The sequence below is a fragment of the Triticum aestivum genome, chromosome 4D (assembly GCF_018294505.1).
Source record: "Triticum aestivum cultivar Chinese Spring chromosome 4D, IWGSC CS RefSeq v2.1, whole genome shotgun sequence".
Taxonomy (NCBI): domain Eukaryota; kingdom Viridiplantae; phylum Streptophyta; class Magnoliopsida; order Poales; family Poaceae; genus Triticum; species Triticum aestivum.
In genome coordinates this window covers 442,614,390-442,635,583 of record NC_057805.1, presented here as the reverse complement: position 1 = coordinate 442,635,583, position 21,194 = coordinate 442,614,390, and the positions used below count along the sequence as shown (strand labels likewise).

General features: G+C 48.4%; 1 protein-coding gene across 1 annotated transcript; it reads right to left on the bottom strand.

The window, feature by feature from the left end:
• Positions 1–7,357: 7,357 nt before the first annotated feature.
• LOC123100242 (expansin-A19) lies at positions 7,358–8,275 on the bottom strand. Its single transcript, XM_044522196.1, has 2 exons — positions 8,146–8,275; positions 7,358–8,018 (listed from the first exon to the last, which is right to left on the bottom strand). The coding sequence occupies exons 1-2, from the start codon at positions 8,273–8,275 to the stop codon at positions 7,387–7,389; spliced, it is 762 nt and encodes a 253-aa protein (XP_044378131.1). The 3' UTR covers positions 7,358–7,386.
• Positions 8,276–21,194: the final 12,919 nt, after the last annotated feature.

The window sequence follows — 21,194 nt, the reverse complement described above, 5'->3', positions numbered from 1 at the left end:
TTTTTAAAACTGATGAACTTTTATACTAGCCGGGTCCTTTTTACATAAAAATAAAGTTTGGAGACCGATTGAGCAACATACAACCATCTTTTATATTTACGTTTTAACTTTAATTTTTGTACAATGTTTATTTGGTTCTTCCAGGGACGCTCGTGATCCTTTTTAGTACATGGAGCGCATGCATTTCTCTCATATTATAATTCATGGTCCCTTTGTGAACATGCAACCGTGCTACTAATCAAAATCAGCAGCAAATCAAGGTAAAAAAAAGAACCGGATACCCAACGAACATCATTGTTTAGTCAAACAGTGCAAAAAGCATTCTTGAGAACAATGCAAACAATTATAGGCTTGAAAATTCATTTACGCAGATGCAATTCATAACAGGCAACCTGATGGAAGTAGGTTTATACTATTGAAAGCTGAATAAAACTGTTGCTTATTGATGATTTGGTGCGGCATACAAGAGTATATAAGAGGGTACAAACCGACTTGGGCTAGGGGTACAAAACTGACTTGGACTAGAAGTCGTATACCATAATGACTACTCTAACATCCCCCCGCAGTATCAACGGCAGGCTCGACGACGTTTAGACTGAAATAGATATCTTGAAACGGCTTAGTAGGCAGTGCCTTGGTGAAAGTGTCAGCAAACTGAGCCGTAGAGGGAACATGAAGCACCCGAACCTGACCAAGAGCAACCTTTTCACGAACAAAATGAATATCAATCTCAATATGCTTTGTGCGTCGGTGTTGAACTAGATTGCTGGTCATGTAGACTGCTGATATGTTGTCACAGTAGACAATAGTGGCCTGCTCAATAGGCCTGTGTAGCTCGGAGAGTAACTGCCGAATCCAGATTGTATCTGCAACGACATGTGCCACAGCACGATACTCAGCCTCGGCCGACGAACGTGAGACTGTAACCTGTCTTTTCGAAGACCAAGAAATCAAATTGTTACCAAGAAAAACACAAAAACCGGAAGTGGACCTTCGAGTGTCAGGACAACCAGCCCAGTCTGCATCAGAGTATGCGGTAAGCGAGTTTGGAGAAGAATTATTGAGGTGGAGACCATGATTGAGAGTTCCTTTTAAATACCGAAGAATGCGTTTAACATGATTATAGTGAGGAACCCGGGGATCATGCATATAGAGACATGCTTGTTGAACAGCAAAAGAGATTTCAGGACGAGTAATGGTGAGATATTGGAGAGCACTTGTTAGGCTACGATAGAGAGTAGGATCGGAAAAGGGTTCACCGGTAGCCGAAAGTTTAAAACTAGTATCGACAGGAGTGCGAGATGATTGACAGTCAAGCATACCAGCACGATTAAGAAGATCAAGAATATACTGGCGTTGGGAAAGAAAAAGGCTGGAGGAATCTCGAACAACAGCAATGCCTAAGAAATGATGAAGGAGTCCTAGGTCAGTCATAGAAAATTCAGATCTAAGAAGAGAGACAATATGATCTAAGAACTTTTGAGAGGAGGCGGTAAGAATGATATCATCTACATAGAGAAGTAAATAGGCAGTGTCAGAAGTTTGATGATACACAAAAAGAGAGGTGTCGGAGAGAGATGGAGTGAAGCCTATTGTTTGAATGAAGGAGGAGAAGCGTTGAAACCAAGCTCGTGGGGCCTGTTTAAGACCGTAGAGAGATTTCTGAAGAAGACATACATGAGTTGGAAAGGATGGATTTTCAAAACCCAGAGGTTGCTGGCAGTAGACAGTTTCTTGAAGGGAACCATGGAGGAAAGCATTTTTCACATCAAGTTGGTGAATGGGCCATGAAGAGGAGACAGCAACACTAAGAACTGTGTGAATGGTGCTAGATTTAACAACAGGAGAGAAGGTTTCTTCGTAATCAATTCCTTGTTGCTGAGAAAAGCCACGACAAACCCACCTGGCTTTATATCGTGAGAGGCTCCCATCGGAGTGGAACTTTTGGCGAAAAATCCATTTGCCAGAAACAATATTTGTATTGGGAGGACGAGGAACAAGTTGCCAGGTGTTGTTTTGAAGTAAAGCATTATATTCTTCTTGCATGGCAGCGGCCCAATTGGGATCAAGTAGAGCAGTTTTGTAATTCTTTGGAAGAGAAGTGAGAGATACGGAGGTATGAAGGTTTAGGCGGTCTTGGGGTTGATGAAATCCTGATTTGGCCCTAGTACGCATGCGATGATCATTAATCGGGGCTGCTGTAGGAATAGCACGAGGGGGTAAGGTGGGTACTGGTGAGTCCGGCGCAGCGGAAGAGTCGGACGAAGGAGTAGGGCTGGGTGGTGGAGTGGGAGCAGGGCTGGGTGGTGGAGTGGGAGGAGGGGCCGGGGGTGTTGGGGAGGGAGCAGGGGTCGGGGGTGTTGGGGACGTCTCGGGTGGGGTGAGTGTATGGTTGGGATTGGCTATGGTGGGTCTTAATGGTGGTGGTGATAAGGTGTGTTCGGCAGGTAGGGGAGTATATAGTTGGAAAGGACGGGGAGAGGGGGTGTTTGCGGAGCTAGGGGTGTTGGATGGTGTAGTAGTGCGTTGTGAGAAAGGAAAAATGTGCTCAGCAAACGTGACATGACGAGAGACATGAACGTGTCTGGTGTGAAGGTCGAGACAGCGATAGCCTTTGTGCTCGTCAGAGAAGCCGAGAAAAGCACATGGGATAGAGCGTGGTGACAATTTATTTGCAGAAGTGGCGTAGGCATTGGGAAAACAGAGACAGCCGAAAACACGAACCGCGGAGTAGTCGGGGTGGGAAAGAAAGAGGGAATAATAGGGAGTAGTGTTGGGTTTAGTTTTAGAAGGTCGAATATTTAGAAGGAAGGTGGCCATGTGTAGGGCTTCAGCCCAAAACTTGGGAGGCATAGATGATTGAATGAGGAGAGTGCGAACTATATCATTGAGGGTGCGAAGAGAGCGTTCTGCTTTACCATTTTGAGGGGAGGTGTAGGGACATGAGAACCTAAGCAGGATGCCATGTTGTAAGAAGAAAGTACGATTTTTAATGTTATCAAACTCGCGACCATTGTCACATTGGATAAAGCGAATTGGGAGGAAGAAGTGAACAGACACATAGCGTTGAAAATTAAGGAAAAGAGAATGGACCTCGGATTTGTTGCGTAGAGGAAAAGTCCAGACAAAGTGGGTGAAATCATCTAGGATAACAAGGTAGTATTTAAAACCCGAAACACTTGCAATGGGAGAGGTCCATAAATCACAATGTATTAATTCAAAGGGATAAGTGCTGCAAGAACTAGAGGAACTAAAGGGAAGACGCACATGTTTGCCTAATTGACAAGACTCGCAAAACACAGAATTATGAGAGTCCCTATTACATGGTATGGTAAATTCACTAAGCATAGAAGCTAAGACGGCGGGGTTGGGATGGCCCAAGCGACGATGCCAGAGATCGACGGAGGCCAGCATGGATGTTGGAGGGGTGGCGGCAGGAACTCCATTAAGAGAATAAAGATCACCGGAGCTATTGAAGCGAGCGATCTCGGCCTTGGTCAGGTAATCCTTCACAGATAGACCAAAAGGGTCAAATTCAGCCGAAACTAGATTGTCGAAGTAAATTGGCGAACAGAGATAAGATTTTTAATGAGGGCGGGTGCAACTAGAACATCGCGAAGTAAAAGAGGTTTGGTGGAAGAGGGAAGTTGAGCCTGACCAACACAATATATAGGAATAGATGATCCATCTCCAAGGATAATGGAAGGGAAAGGAGATTTAGTGCAAGAAGATAACCAATTACTAGATGCAGACATATGACTAGAGGCCCCTGAATCAAAGATCCAATCCGTACCCGAGTTTCCTTGTGCAGCAAAGTTATTCATGGCCTGGAGAAAGGCAGCTTGATCCCAGCTCGGCGTCGCAGGTGAGGGTGGCGTCGGAAGCAGTGCCGGCGGATACGATGGTGAAGGCAGTAGGGCCGGCTGGGGAGTGTAGTAGGCATTGGCCGGCTGTGGTGGGGGTGGCGTCGGGAGCAGGGCCGGCTGAGGTGTGTAGTAGGCGCCGCCGTCGGTGCTGTAATGACCATAAGGAGCATACGTCGGGGCGGCGTGATAGGCATTGGCCGGCTGTCGGGGGTTGAGAACCCCGGGAGCACCAGTAGGCGGCCGAAGGCCGGGTTGCCAGGCACCTGAGTATGCCGGCGGAGCACCGAGGGTGGACGGAGCGGACCAGGGCATGGGCCATGCTTGAACAAGCCCCGTCCAAGGATCATGAGGAGGCCGTCATGCAACCGCAAATGGAGCACTGGTGGGTGGTGCAGGACTCGGTGCTGGTGATGTCGTAGGCGGAACCGAACGAGTCGGCGGCGGCCTGTAGATAGGGTTTTTGCCGCGGTAGTTCGGACTAGGACGCCAGCCTGGGGGCGGTTCAACAGATGACGATGCGGACGGCCCGGCGGCAGGAGCCGGCCTGGAAGGCGGCGCTGGTGTAGACGACAGAGGAGGACGAGCCGCAGCATGAAAGACCTTGGGGCGAGAGTCCTTGCGAGTTTGTGTTTCCGCCGCGAGTTGTAGCAAGGAACGTACTTCAGCGAAGGTAGGAGGGGGCCGTATCATCGGTATGAACGAGGCTTGCTTGTCAAAGTCTTCGGTGAGGCCGACGACGACGATATTGATTAGCTGTGAGTCGCTAACTGTATCGCCGAGTTCGCGGAGCTCATCGCCAATGGTCTTAACGCGCTGGCAGAACAGGTTCACCGGGGCGTCTCCTTGCACCATATTGCGAAGCTCGGTGTGGAGAGCGTTTTTCCGAGCGTCGGTGTTGCTTTGGAAGAGCTGACGGAGGGAGTGCCAGATGTTGGCAGCGGTGGCGCCGTCGTGATCGAGCATGTTGAAGATCTCGGTGGTGATGCGGGTGTAGAACCACTGGCGATCGTCTTTCAACCATTGCGGATCGTCGGGGCGGGGAAGACAGTTGGCGGCGACATGCGAGCGCAGGTTGCAGCGGCCGAGGTGGAGATCGAAGAGATGTCTCCAATGGTAGTAGTTGTGGGCGGCGAGATCAAGAACTATGGGGATGTAGGGGCTGACGTCGGAGATTGTGTCAGCAAGAGATATTGGTGCGGCGAGGATGGGTGCAGGGTAGTTTTGTGGAGCTATGGTGAGGGCCGAGAGAGAAGCGGTCGCGGCGTTGGCAGCCTTGGCGATGAGTGCGGCCCGGCGCTCGAAGTAGCCGGGCGGCGGCGGCGGCGGTGGCGTTGGCGGAGCCATACCCTAAACCCTGGGACCGGTATCTGATACCATGAAAGCTGAATAAAACTGTTGCTTATTGATGATTTGGTGCGGCATACAAGAGTATATAAGAGGGTACAAACCGACTTGGGATAGGGGTACAAAACTGACTTGGACTAGAAGTCGTATACCATAATGACTACTCTAACAACTATTACTTGCTTTCCATCACGACAAGTTGCCTTTTACCGGAAGGTGTCCATTTAGGTTCTTTACTTTTGTTCTCATAATTGGGTGCATTAAAAAATGCTACAAAAACATGTTTGTATGTGAAACTACATTTTAGCCAAACTGATTAGGTGTGATCTAATTTTGTCCTCGAGAACCATGTTTATATGAGAAACTTGTTTCTCATTGAAAAAAAAGTTGTTTTCCAGAAGTATTTGTAGGCATGTTCCTGTGTGTCATCTAGTGGCAAACATCTCTTCGCGGGGAATGCAATGGAGAAAGAGGATTTTGATTTGACCGCTTGATACAAAAGTAATGTATTATTGAAATATTGCATGATGTGATGCCATCTATTTTGTTTGAATGTGGGTATTTGCTGATATTGTAGTACAATGCTTGCTTGGAGCAACTTCGATTACATAATAGTTAAGAAATTAAAATAAAATAGAAGAATGAAAATAAATAAATGGAAAGAAACATAATGAATATACAAAAAGGAAATAAACAAAAGAATAAACGACAGACATAAAATGAAGAAAGTATAAGAAAAAAGTAAATTGAAAAAGGGGGAAATGGACAAAAAATCTTTGCTGAATGTTTTTTTCTGGATACTAGGCAAAGATGCGTCTTTGCCGAATGTTTTTTCTTGCACACTAGGCAAAGACGCGTCTTTGCCATAAACCTTGAGTTTACCTAGTGCTGTAATTTTCTTTTTGATTGTGAACTGTAGGGCAAAACCGTCAGAACCTTTCAATTCTATTCCATCACAACATAAAGTATAATATGTACAGGGCTAAAGGTGCAATAAAAGGAAAAACGGGACTACAAACTAATACAACTTACCTTTAAGGTGGGAGATAAGAAACCCATCTCATGATAAATCTTTGCCTTATAAGGCACATCTGCCTTGGAGATCAACCAAACATCCAGCTTACCAGTTAAAAAAAAACATAGAGCTTCTAAAGAATTGTCCTGGGGTTTTGAAGGATCTCATCTCTTCACTCTCGACTACATAATTGCAGCTAAATTGAAGGATTGTATAAAATCATCACTGTCTAAAACCTCCTTGGTTGAAACCAACATGTCTGTTGCATAAGAGAACAATCTCTTAATCCTCTGATGCGAAAGTACAAAAAAGGATAGAGTCCCCTTGGTTGACTTCTACCCAAAAAATGGCCCTAAACTTGTCAAAAAAGGCTTGCAATATCTTTGCACCAAAAGGAGCCACACAAAGAAATAGCATGTGGCACTCTATCATGATAGTAGGAATTCCATATCAGATGCACCCAAGGAATATCATGTTTGTTATAGAATTTATGTGCATGCTTTAAAAGCAGAGCCTCATTCTGAACCCCAAGATAGAGAGTGCCAAAAGCTCCCTTGTTTTGGTCTACAAACCAAATCTCATGCGGCCAAGGATGTTACAGGTTCCTGTCTATTCTTCCTCCATAATACTATCTCTGAATTCTATGCAGTTGCTTAGATTTTTGCCAAGTGTATTTTCAAAGAGGTTTTTTAACATGCTCCTTCTTACCTCCCCTTTTCACATGAGAGATAAGAGTATCAAATAGATCTAAGCCGTAGATTGCATTAAGTAGTGGGTTTGATTAACTCTTACCTTCTTACCTCTCATGCGAAAAGAGGAGGTAAGAGGGAGCATGTTAAAATTGCTCATTTCAGAAATCACTCGCCGCAGACTCTATTTGTCGATATCCCGCTGGAAAACACTTGACAAACACTACGACACATAAAGAAGCATTTTCCCGTGGTGAATCCTTGAACACGTGGAGTTGCATATTTTTACAGTTTAGTCTTCACTCCTTCGTGTATTGCCACTCGACTGAGACTGAACAGTTAATCAAGACGAATCAAAGAAACAATCATCTGTATAGAAGAGGAAATTACATTTACAGCGACACCTCGTCGACAATACTAGTAGTGTGCATATATGTTGGGAAATGAGTTGATAATACTAGTAATGTTTGTTCTAGTAGTCGAACTGGCGCCAGGTGGAGAAGGTTTGCCCGAACTGCCACCAGGCCGGCACGACGTCCTCGAAGACGAGGTACTGGCCGCCGGTGGAGGTGATGGCGAAGCTGAGCGCCTGCCCAACTAGCCCCGAGAGGCAGTGCCAGTTGGCGCCCCAGTTCCTGGACATGGGGATCCACGCGGTGTTGGTCCCTTTCACCGACATGCTCTTGATCGACCCGCTCCCGCCAATGTTGGCCACGAGCACCAGCTCGAAGTAGTTGAAGCCGTTGATGGTGAACCGCACGCCGCCTTGCCTCCAGCACTTGACCTGCTGGTAGAAGACGGGGATGATGCCGGCACGGTAGATGCCGATGTTCTCCCAGGCGGGCTGCGACATGTCGAAGTGGTGGCGTGGAGGGTTGCACCACCCGCCGTTGTCACTGGGGAGATCCCAGTTGGGAGGACAGAAGTTGGTGGCAGACACGGTGATGGATGTGCCGGGCTTGCACATATCAGACTTGCTGGTATCGCAGATGATGACGTAGCACTGCCCGCACGATGCACCGTCATTGAACAGCGCCGTGCTCAGCGCCACGTTGTTAATCCCGTACCCCGCAACGTACAGGTTCTCGTACCCACACGCGCCACCTGGATATTGCACATGCAAACACATTCAGACACGCACACACGCATTGCTATGCATGCATACAAGTAATATTGGGGAAATTCATGGTGCCGGAGCAAGCCGGAATTAACGCTAGATTAGCGAGCTTACCCATTGTGTCGGAGCCGTCGGCGCCGCCGTAGAAGGTGGCGGTGGCCGGGATCCAGTTGGAATTGACCGGCGCCAAGCAGAACGCGAGAACTGCGGCGAACAGCTGCAGGAAGCGCATCCCAGCTGCCATCTTTCTGCTCGAAAGAGTCCCAGAAATAGGGAGAGATGATTGAGGTTCTCTCGGAGCTAGCTAGTTTGCTAGATATTGTGGCGATCGAGAGTGGATTTGGAGGTGAGGAATGATTGCGACAATGGTGGTGCTTAAATAGGAATGTAGCTAGCATATGAGATCGAGAGGAATGATTGTCGTGTTAATGAACTACCATATGAGATCGCGGTTCCAACGATCGTATGGATGCAACCTCCACCGATTGACTTGCGCGCTCTAATCATTGAACGCAGGTCTGAATGTCTGATCGATAGAGCTTTCCTTAATTAAATACATTCAAAATGATAGGCTAACTGAAGACTAATTTGAGATTGTACCAGAGTTTGGCTAGTCTATACTATAAGTCTATAGCAGTTGCAGCTAAAAGTAGCTCGCTTTTGTTGAGTGCGCACAAACGTTTCTGCAAGAGGCCTTTAATACTGAACTGGTTTGAAAAGGGTCGACGTACGTTTGAGTTTTATGTTTTCTGCTTGGCTAATTAGAAATTATCTGCAACCAGAAATTAAGGCGTCGAGTAGATGCAACCGTTCGATTAAAGGCATTTCGCACCAGAGAAGATGCAACCATTCAGTTTTCTTGGGTACCTACATTCAGGCCGTACAATTTTCAAAGACAAGAACAAGTAGCTGAAAGCGAAAGCCGGATTTTTGTTACTTCATAATTGTTCTTTAGGTAGTGCTAGAATTCCCGCTAGCCGCCACTAACTAAAACTGTCTCTAACTGCAAGCCCAACTCCCTCCAAATCCTTGCAGCAACCATTGAAGTAATCTAACAATATGCATGCATGCATTGCATCCTCTTGTTTGCTTCTTGTTCGAGGTCAAATGATTACACCGACCTTGATTATTACTTGGTAGCCGGCCTAATTGGTTTAGACTATCCACAGTAGGAGTAACATAGATGGTAACATCACAAATATCCAGACAAAATAGATAATGTGGCAAGCAATTAATGAAGAAAGAGAGGCATGTAGTAACATCGAAATTGCTTTGCACACGATCTGTGTCTTTACGAGACTCCATGCTGCATTCCTTTTCTTTTTCCCGATAGAGCTGGTTGATTGGACGAAAGCACATGCAACAACAGTCGTATGTGTGTTTGGACATGAAAATGTCGTACGTATAGCAGGTCTCTAGTAACATACTCCCTCTGTCCGGGTTTATTAGGTCCAAATACCAATTTGATAGGACCAAGGCAGGGTTAGGAAGCAAACACTTGAAAATTAGAGCTGAAATTGGCCAATTAGCAGGCTCTCCTCTAGCTTAAAGTAGATGCTAAATTAATGAGCCGCGGCAGCTTACATGCGCATGCAAACGTAATAAACAGCCGACGCAGGAAACAAGGCATTGGCATGGGGCGGCTTGCAGGCAAAGGATCGCATGCACTGGCTTGCATGCACGGCTCATAACTGCTCACTCGATTCACAAGGCACCGCATCTCTACTTTTAATGAAGCAGTTGGTAGTCTTGCTTTCAGATTTTTTTTTCGTTCCATCTTTCATGGTTTTTTTGATATCTCATCCCACCTTCGCTGGTTTTTTTCGTAGATTTTTTTGTCCCCTCCCCCATTTCATCGGTTTATTTTCGCGTCACCCTCTCACACAACGAAAGAAATCTGAACAGATCAGAACTTTCCATACTGGCGCAAGTTATTTAGTAATGTAGAATCAATCACGAACAATCTCTAAAGATCATATCTAAATTAATTAACCTTACCTTAAATCACTCAATCACATTAATTAGGAAACAAATATTTGATTTTCAGAAAAATCGCTCAATCACATTAACCTTATTACCTTAACTCACGGATGGTAATCAATCTTCAAACAAAGGAAAAATACATCGAGGGAGCAGTAAATAAACTCCCTTTCTTATGACATGTATATGGTCTTCCCTTCCCTCTCCGTTGTCGAGCGTTCTTGATTCTCTACTCCTAATGGAACAGTTGGTAGTCTCGCTTCCAGGTTTTTTTCGTCCCACCTTCCATGGTTTTTTTTGGTACCTCCTCCCACCTTCGCTGGTTTTTTTTCGTCCCCTCCCCCCACTTTATCGGTTTATTTTCGCGTCACCCTCTCACACAACGAAAGAAATCTGAACAGATCAGAACTTTCCATACTGGCGCAAGTTATTTAGTAATGTAGAATCAATCACGAACAATCTCTAAAGATCATATCTAAATTAATTAACCTTACCTTAAATCACTCAATCACATTAATTAGGAAACAAATATTTGATTTTCAGAAAAATTGCTCAATCACATTAACCTTACCTTAACTCACGGATGGTAATCAATCTCCAAACAAAGGAAAAATACATCGAGGGAGCAGTAAATAAACTCCCTTTCTTATGACATGTATATGATCTTCCCTTCCCTCTCTGTTGTCGAGCGTTCTTGATTCTCGAGGCCGATGCTTGGGCTGCGTCACTGGGTCGCGACGGTGTCGGAGATGAGGACGGCGAGGCCGGGTGCCGTGGCACCGCGTTGGACGCGGCCGGTGAAGGGGGCAAAGAAGGGCGGCTCCCCTGGCCCTGGCTGTGGCCGTGGCTCTAGGAGTTGGTGCGGTGGAAGCGGCACTTGAAGGACCCGGCGTGGGTGGCCGACACGCAGACACACTTGGAAGCGGGCCCGTGGCCCGCATCGGACGGTGCCGACGCTGACCCGGGCCACCTCCTTCGCGTATTCTTGGAGCTGTGGCTGGCCGATTTACATGAAATTAATTCCCTCAGTTATGGTGGCAAATATAATACACATAATTCATATTGTTATGCACTAGCGTGTGTGTGTGAAATAGATGGATTATGGTCCCGTACCCAATAAGATGGATATGTGTGTGTGTTAGAGAGAGAGGGAGAGGGGGAGAGAGAGTGAGGAAGAGGGAGGGAGAGAGTGTGTGTGAGGATTTGATGGTAAAAAAGGTCGCCAATGTCACTTGATATGTATGAGAATATTAATATTGAACTCTTAAAGTTAATGTGGCCCCGTTGCAACGCACGGGCGTTCTTCTAGTAGGAATAGGGAACGGAAAAATGCTGCGATTGGAGCTGGTTTGGCGTGCGCGGCCTTACATTTTCGGACGCGGCTTCGTGGCCAAGAGGCCCTTTAAACCAGAAGTACTCCCTCCGTCCGGGTTTATTAGGCCTAAAGACAACTTCTCTTAGACTAAGACACATAGTAATTTGCTCACATTAATTCTTCCATTTCACTCCTAAGGGCATCTCCAATAGTTTGTATGTTAGCTTGTTGGTAAAATATGCCATGTCATCAACCAACACCTTAACATACAACAACTCCAATGGGTTGTATCTAGTTTGCCCAATAGGATGTGAGACAATAAATAAGGTGCTCTCTCATTCTACATTGGAGCTTGTGCAAGGGGTGTTGGTTCATGTACATACAACCTTCTTCTCTTTCCTCATTTATTGTATGACACATCATCAAAAATCCTATGCGGCAAAGTCTACCAACAACTATCTTACAACCATTGAAGATGCCCTAATGCACTCTCTCACATGCATGCAGCCAATGAAAAAGCACGTATGAAGTGTATTAATTGTCTAGCCATGGCATCAACAACAATGACTTTCAATGCAACCAATGAAATGGTTGCATGCATGCATCTTTCCAAAGCGAGGCCTTATAAAAAGGGACATGCTTGTGATGCTAAGAGGCCTAATAAATCCGGACGGAGGGAGTAGCTAGTTACTAGTACTATGAGTAACATCAAACATACCAAGGCAAGATGAGTCTATAACCTAGGGAGTTTTTGGTTGCCGTAGTCTACAGTAGCTGCATTGCATAGCCTTCTCAACTCAGCCTGACTATGCAAATGCAGCATCAAATGCACCATCTGCAAGTTGTTTGGTTGTTTGCATGCCCTCTTGCCCGCATGGGCTGAACCACATTGCCTGGTGTTTGGTTGCCTGCATGTTAGTGGACAAACCCAAGGCATGGTGTTTGGTTGTATGCAACGCCTGGTGTGTGGTAACCTCTTTGGCTAGTTGGTGAGGTTACCAGCACACTTCGGCACAACCATGTACCACACATCATAAGCAGAGCAGAGCATAAACAGAGCATCAACTACTTAACAGTATAGTTCAGATAACATAGTACCACACATCATAACGATAGTTCAAACAGTTGAACGCATAAACCATAAAGCAGACTCGATAGTACTTAGGAAGGAGGTGCCCCAGCCCTAGTCCCTGGCGGCAAAGGCTTTGTCGTTCTTCCCGCACTTGTTGACCACCTCAATGCCATCGTCGTCGAAGATGATGACCTCAAGGGTGTCGGGAGTCAGGAGCTTGAACGTCACCATGTAGCCAATCTTGATCTGATGAACGGCGGCGAAGGTGGCCCAACCCTGATCCAGGGTCACCCTGCCGTTCATCAGCTTCACTGTCACCCTTCAGAAGTAGTCGGTGTTGTTCCTCAGCTTGAACTCCGTCGGCACCGTGGCGAAGTGCTTGGTGAAGTCCAGGGGCATGGGGTGCACTCAAGCTTCGGTGCAAGGATGACCTTGCAGAAGTGAGTTGGGCCACCCTCCTCATGGTAGTGGCCGTAGTTGTGGCGCTTGTTGCTGGGGGGCTCCTCCATGCGCTCGTCGTCGGTGGGCTGCAGCACCACCTCGGACATTGGATGAACCGGCTCCTTGCCCTTCTTGTCAACGGCCGGGAGCACCTCCGTGCCCATCTCATTGCTCTCCTCGATTTGCACACAATTCATGGAGTCAGGCACAACACAGAGTTCATGGCTTATTGAAGAGCATGTAGTTAAAACGGCATGACTGTCACTCTTCCTCCTCTCCATCGCGCCTATATTTACTCACCCTGACCACCACTACTTACCCACCCCCTCTCTTCTCTCACTATCAACCTTCCTCCTCTCCATCGCCATGAGCTCCAGCTCCAGCTCCAATGCCAACCCCTTCCCTTAGGGTATTGGCTGGAGGGCCTTCTTCCTCGGGTGGTCGGCTGGTGACCGCACCAAGTTCGAGAACACCATGGAGGTGTTCTCGAACTTAGGCTCATGCCTGACATGCAGAAGGAATATGATGCAGTGCTCATGAGGGCCACTACACAAGAGTTGAAGACGCTGATTCCTAACCCAGCGAAGGGTGCGATGGCAGTCGACATCATTCGCCGGGCCATGAATCAGGCCGTCTCGGACGACGCTAAATAGAGGAAGAGGTGGTCCAAGTACAAAAACTACTGGGCTCCTAATGACCGTCGTGCCGCAGTGTACTAGGAGACGGCAATCGTGCCGCCGACGGTCATCGGTGGGGAGCCTAAGGAGGAGGAAGAACCGATGGAGATGCCAGTGAGGGTGTCGGAGCCAGGCCGTCATACCTGGAAGATCTACCTAGCTCGACTCCACCGAGGACAACGATGACCCGCCACCCCGCACGGCGATGGACAAGAAGATGAAGGCCAGCCACTCGACCCGCTGGTCTGCACGCCTCAACGGCCGCCGCGGTTAGCCAGTGTCTGTTGTGTACCCCCAATCCCCCTTCTACTCCATCCGCATCTACCTCTATTCCGATCTTGCATGAACTAGTATGAACTCATATGAACAGTATGAACTAGTATGAACTGCCATGCTTATCTACCTCTATTCCCCATTCCCCTCTCCGCCGTGGATCGAATCTACCACCAGATCGAACGCGGAAAAGTAGTGCATGACGAATAGAAAAGTGCTTACCGCCATTGCCGCATGCCAGGTGATGATCCGCTCGCCGGTGATGGGAGTCCGGTGGTCTTCTTGCTCTGCTCCGATCTGCCGCCGTTGGTGAGAGTGGGGGAGAGTGGGGAGAGGGAGCGGTGAGGGAAGGTGAGGCTAATAATTGCCGGCGCTTCGGAAAGCAACGCGACTTCTCGAGTGTGGCCGCGCGTGTGCAGCCACTGCCGCCCACGTGCACCGCTTGGGCCTGGCTCTGGAGAAACTGCCGATTCGAGCGTTCCCAGGGAGCTAGGCCCAGGAGTTCTTTAAACATTGTGCCATGCAGACCCAACAGTGTATGCAGCCAACCAAATAGCCCGTTTTCTTCCCGCGTGGGCCTGGTTGGGCCTCATGCAGGCAACCAAACACGCCCCTAATAAATGAAGTGTTGCATGACACCACACATATATTACTCCCCATTGTAGAGGTAGTAACATAGACTAGTAACATATGCATGTTAGTAGTCTAAGTTACTACCCACCATGGCTAGTCTTAGAGAAATGATGCATGATTACTTGATTAATGTACATCACTCTCTTCAATAGTCATATTATATATGCGGGTTATTCTTTTCAGTTATCTTGTTTGAATTACACTCGGATTGTAACATAAAAAACATGATAAGCACGCCAAGCCATAAATGTGCATGCACAATATTTTCTTAACACTTAATAATATTTCGGGATCAATCCTAGAGCTGAGTTTTGGAACGGATGTGTCTCTAGGGGTTTTAGGTATTCTGGGAAAGAATGGGAGCAAAGGCCAAGGCACACATCATTGACATGGTGCTTGCATCACTCTAGACAGAACTGTAAATTCACCTCATAGAGGGGTCAAATGGATCAACTCGGGGCTAAGATGATTTCTGGTGGTGTCCTATGATGCATATAAGATCACCAACAAGTATCAAGCCAAATGGCCAAGCCTAGATTAATGAAACCATTTTTGGAATGCCTAGGACATGAAGTTAAATATTATTCAAGGCAAAATATTGAACTATGGTACCTCATCTTTTGCATATTTGGTATACACATAACCATGAGATACCATGGGAATTTTCTTAGATTTTTCTAAGCAGAAAAAGGGGCTCCTTCACAAAGGGGTTTAAATTGAGAATTTATTTTGAAAGAAAAGAAATGTTTTCTCAACTATCCCGGGCTTGGGAAAAATATATGTGAAGTATCTTGGGCAAGAGAAGATTTACCATGTTTGACTTTAACACATTTGAGCAAAGGAAAAGGCTGCAACATTTCCAGAAGATAAACCGCGGAAGAAAACCAAATGGAAATAAATTCGAAGGAAATTCAAAGAAAATCAGGGAGCAAAGTTTGGTATGTGACAGAATGACCATGATGAGGGGCTGTGCATAGCTAACTTACTCAAATGTTAGCAGACTCAATTCCCCATTACCCACCACGACCTCCCCATATTCGAAAAAAGTGAAGGAAATATGCCCTAGAGGCAATAATAAAGTTGTTATTTATATTTCCTTATATCATGATAAATGTTTATTATTCATGCTAGAATTGTATTAACTGGAAACTTAGTACATGTGTGAATACATAGACAAACAGAGTGTCACTAGTATGCCTCTACTTGACTAGCTCGTTGACAAAGATGGTTAAGTTTCCTAGCCATTGACATGAGTTGTCATTTGATGAACGGGATCACATCATTAGAGAATGATGTGATTGACTTGACCCATCCGTTAGCTTAACACGATGATCGTTTAGTTTTTTTCTATTGCTTTCTCCATGACTTATACATGTTCCTATGACTATGAGATTATGCAACTCCCAAATACCGAAGGAACACTTAGTGTGCTATCAAACGTCACAATGTAACTGGGTGATTATAAAGATGCTCTACAGGTGTCTCCAATGGTGTTTGTTGAGTTGGCATAGATCGAGATTAGGATTTGTCACTCCGATTGTCGGAGAGGTATCTCTGGGCCCTCTCGGTAATGCACATCACTATAAGCCTTGCAAGCAATGTGACTAATGATTTAGTTGTGGGATGATGCATTACGAAATGAGTAAAGAGATTTGCCGGTAACGAGATTGAACTAGGTATTGAGATACCGACGATCCAATCTCGGGAAAGTATCATACCGATGACAAAGGGAACAACATATGTTGTTATGCGGTTTGACCGATAAAGATCTTCGTAGAATATGTAGGAACCAATATTTGCATCCAGGTTCCGCTATTGGTTATTGACCAGAGACGAGTCTCGGTCATGTCTACATAGTTCTCGAACCCGTAGGGTCCGCACGCTTAACGTTCGATGACGATCGATACTATGAGTATATGTGTTTTGATAAACCGAAGGTTGTTCGGAGTCCTGGATCTGATCACGGACATGACGAAGAGTCTCGAAATGGTCGAGACATAAAAATTGATATATTGGAAGGCTATGTTTGGACATCGGAATGGTTCCGGGTGAGCTCGGGCATTTACCGGAGTACCGGAGGGTTACCGGAACCCCCCGGTGAGTCTATGGGCCTTATTGGGCCTTAGTGGGAGAGAGGAGGAGGCGGCCAAGGTGGGGGCGCCCCCCACAAGGCGAATCTGAATTAGGGTGGGGGGCCGGCCCCCCTTTCCATCTCCCTCTCTCCTCCTTCCTTCTTCTCCTACTCCAACTAGGGAAAGGGGAATCCTACTCCCACCGGGAGTAGGACTCCCCCCTTGGGCGCGCCATGAGAGGGCCGGCCCTACCCCTCGTCCACTCCTTTATATATGGGGGAGGGGGCACCCCATAGACACACAAGTTGATTGTTTAGCCGTGTGCGGTGCCCCCCTCCACAGATTTCCACCTCGGTCATATCGTTGTAGTGCTTAGGCGAAGCCCTGCGTCGGTAACTTCATCATCACTGTCATCACGCCGTCGTGCTGACGAAACTCTCCCTCGACCTCAGCTGGATCTAGAGTTCGTGGGACGTCACCGATCTGAACATGTGCAGATCGCGGAGGTGCTGTACTTTTGGTACTAGGATCGGTCGGATCGTGAAGACGTATGACTACATCAACCGCGTTGTCATAACGCTTCCTCTTACGGTCTACGAGGGTACATGGACAACACTCTCCCCTCTCGTTGCTATGCATCACCTAGATGGATCCTACGTGTGTGTAGGAAATTTTTGAAATTACTGCGTTCCCCAACAGTGGTATCAGAGCCAGGTTTATGCGTAGATGTTATATGCACAAGTAGAACACAAAGAGTTTTGGGCGATAAGAGTCATACTGCTTACCAGCATGTCATACTTTGATTCGGCGGTATTGTTGGATGAAGCGGCCTAGACCGACATTACGCGTATGCTTACGCGAGACTGGTTCTACCGACGTGCTTTGCACACAGGTGGCTGGCGGGTGTCAGTTTCTCCAACTTTAGTTGAACCGAGTGTGACTACGCCCGGTCCTTGTTGAAGGTTAAAATAGCACACTTGACGAAAAATCCTTGTGGTTTTGATGCGTAGGTAAGAACGGTTCTTGCTCAGCCCGTAGCAGCCACGTAAAACTTGCAACAACAAAGTAGATGACGTCTAACTTGTTTTTGCAGGGCATGTTGTGATGTGATATGGTCAAGACATGATGCTAAATTTTATTGTATGAGATGATCATGTTTTGTAACAGAGTTATCGGCAACTCGCAGGAGCCATATGGTTGTCGCTTTATTGTATGCAATGCAATTGCCCTGTAATTGTTTTTACTTTATCACTAAGCGGTAGCGATGGTCGTAGAAGCAATAGTTGGCGAGACGACAACGATGCTACGCTGGAGATCAAGGTGTCGCGCCGGTGACGATGGTGATCATGACGGTGCTTTGGAGATGGAGATCAAAGGCACAAGATGATGATGGCCATATCATATCACTTATATTGATTGCATGATGTTTATCCTTTATGCATCTTATTTTTCTTAGTTTGGCGATAGCATTATAAGATGATCTCTCACTAAATTTCAAGGTACAAGTGTTCTCCCTGAGTATGCACCGTTGCGGAAGTTCGTCGTGCCGAGACACCACGTGATGATCGGGTGTGATAAGCTCTACGTTCACATACAATGGGTGCAAGCCAGTTTTGCACACGCAGAATACTCGGGTTAAACTTGACGAGCCTAGCATATGCAGATATGGCCTCGGAACACTGAGACCGAAAGGTCGAGCGTGAATCATATAGTAGATATGATCAACATAGTGATGTTCACCATTGAAAACTACTCCATCTCACGTGATGATCGGACACGGTTTAGTTGATATGGATCACATGATCACTTAGATGATTAGAGGGATGTCTATCTAAGTGGAAGTTCTTAAGTAATATGATTAATTGTACTTTAATTTATCATGAACTTAGTACCTGCACTGGTACATCGACGTCCTAAACAAACGGTTTAAAACCCCTTTCCGCGGCGGCATTTGGAACCGTCGCCAAGTGAGTGTGGGTGATAGGGGGGGTCCTTCCCACATGACCCAGAAATCGTCAGGGATAGGCCGTCGTGGACCCAGGCTGGGGCCGTGTGCGATCGGGCGAGGCATGGAAACCCAATCATTTCCATAGGTATGTACATCCCACACGGTGTGTCGGTGTACAAAATTAGGGGTCCCTTTTTGCACCCCTTTACTTGTGCGCGGGCAGTCGCAGCCCCACGCCCCTGGCCACCCTTGGCGGGACAGAAGAAGCAAAACCACAAGACAACCAGAGCAACACCAGGACAGAAACACAGAGAGCAGAGGGGCGAGCAGAACTCCCCCAGTAAGGCCCTTGTCGGGGCGGCCTCCACAGCCCCGGCAAGAGCCTTGCCGGGGCAACTCGCCCGACACCAGCAGAGCCGCCACCCTTGAGTCCAAGAGTTCCAACACCATCAACCACTTTAGAACCAAGGCTCGGGAGGCGCCTCCGTGGTGGCATGCAGATCTTTGTGAAGACCAGAAGCATACAAGATTGGTTGAAGAAATAGATGACGATGATCCTCGGCAAGATCCTTGCCGAGGAAACCCACGGACCCCTGACAAGATCCTTGACGGGGACGACCGCGACGCTGCGGCAAAACCCTTGCCAGAGACATCCGCGGGGCTGCAGCCAGGCCCACATCTACCAAGACTCCATCGTCATTCCCATACAGCTGCCAGCCCACCAACTAGGCGAGCACCCGCGTGGCGACGCGCGGCCTCTAGGCCAACTCAACAAGCACCTACATGGTGGCATGCAGATCTTCGTGAAGACTCTGCCACCGTACCAACTCAGCAGCCAGCCAACATGGCGCTACACGCCTTGTCAGTTCGAACACGCGTAGAAGCCAGGCGAGGCGGCGACACCTGGGACGAGCTTCCTTGCCGTCCCCGATAAAGCAAGAAGGGCACGTTGGTAGCGCATTAAATGCGTTTGTCCTACGGTGCCAGAGGATAGACTCGACCACTATATAGCTTTCCACCTCCTGTGTGCCACTGTGGCAGCCCCTTTGTCTATAAAAGGAGGCCTGCGGCGTACTAGGAAAGGATTCGGACTTTTTGGACCCTGCACGCCTTGTAGCTAGTCCAAGAACACCAGATAAACAGAAACCAGCAGGAGTAGGGTATTACGCATCACTTGCGGCCCGAACCTGGATAATCCCCCCCACCTGTGTTGATCTCTCAATCCCGCTCTTTCCACAGCTCCGCGCCCGCCAACCGTAGAAGGGATTCCAGTGATCCCATAGGTGTCGTTTCCCCCGACATCTTTGGCGCGCCAGGTAGGGGGCGCAGGCTGTGAAAATTCGGTTTGAAGGTTAGCATACCGACTTCATCATCACCATGGCCCACAAGAAAAAGGGGATCACAGCGATCGGCTCGTCCAGGGCCGGCCCGTCCGCGCCAGCGCGAGCAGGCGACCGGGTGCCCACAGATGGGGCCGGAGACATGGCCCGCAAGCATCCACGACATTCTGGCGATCGGAGCCAGGCGAGCGGCGTCGTCCGGATCCGAGACGATGAGCCACGCGCCGCTGGGTCCGGGGGCTGAGTCGTGCTACCCACGGGTGGCGCAGCAGCCTCTACGACACCCCAGCTGGCGCCCGCGCCGCGCCCTTCCCAGGCCGCCCGCGATGAGCAACACTGCGATACCGGAGCCCCCGGGCACCGCGGAAAGAGCCCTCTACGCCACTCACAGGACGAACCAGGCCGGCGTGCGCGCTTAGACGCCGGTGCGGGCGGCGTGCGACCGCGAGACCGCGACAGAGCCCCTTCTAACCCAGTTAGAAGCCAGAGCGCGTCACGGTCTACGCAGGTCTCGCCGCCGCCTACGCCAGCAGAAGCGCCGGCGCACGTGCAGCTGATCCTCGACTTCCCCCTGCTGCGGAGAAGCTCGACGAGTGGAGAGCCACCATCTGAAGCCTTTTCAGCTCCGCCAACAAAGATGAGCCGCTCCCGACGGGACCCTCGCATCGGCGTCCTGACGAGCCGGTGCATGCCGGCAGTGGGGAGACCAGAGACGCTGCGACCACGGTGCACTCTCCCCCCCGCCGCCGTGACAGCAGCCACCGGGCCGTCGACCCGACGTCACTGACAAAGTTTCCACAACGTCGTCCGACCCGCGAACACGCCGCGACCAATGTCAAGTCCTTCGGGAGCGAGCTCAGGAAGACGCTCGAACTACCATCGAACGACGACGGGAGACGCGTCATTAGTCAGATCGGCGTGCGGGGCCTACCATGGACCACCCGGCGCTGGTGGGCCCCGCCGACCTGCCTTACGAGGTGGGTCGTCCAGCCTTTACCCGAGAGCTGTGGCAGTTCCAGTGGCCCTCCCACCGCACGTTCAAGCCCGATGTTGGCGAGAAGTACAACGGCAAACCCACCCGTCGGAGTTCCTCAGCATCTACACCATCGTGATGCAAGCTGCAGGAGCTCGCGACGACAAGGTGCTTGCCAATTACTTCCCATTGGCACTCAAACCCAACGTCATGTCATGGTTGATGCACTTGCCAGTGGATTCCATTTCTTCTTGGTCAGATTTGTGTCATGAGTTTGTTGGCGCCTTCACCGGAGGCCACCAGGCTCATGGCCAGGCAAGCGATTTGCATATCATCCCCCAGAAAGAAGGCGAAAACCTGCGCAAGTACATACAGAGGTTCAGCCGGGTGCAGTACAACATCCTAGATGTTCATCCCGCCGCCGTTATCAGCGCATTTC

What these genes read in the sequence shown, in the direction of transcription:
- LOC123100242 (XM_044522196.1), bottom strand. Translation starts at nt 8,275, where the DNA reads ATGGCAGCTGGGATGCGCTTCCTGCAGCTGTTCGCCGCAGTTCTCGCG. An exon ending in CGACGGCTCCGACACAATGG is followed by an intron (nt 8,019 to 8,145) that starts GTAAGCTCGCTA and finishes TGCAATATCCAG; the next exon opens with GTGGCGCGTGTGGGTACGAG.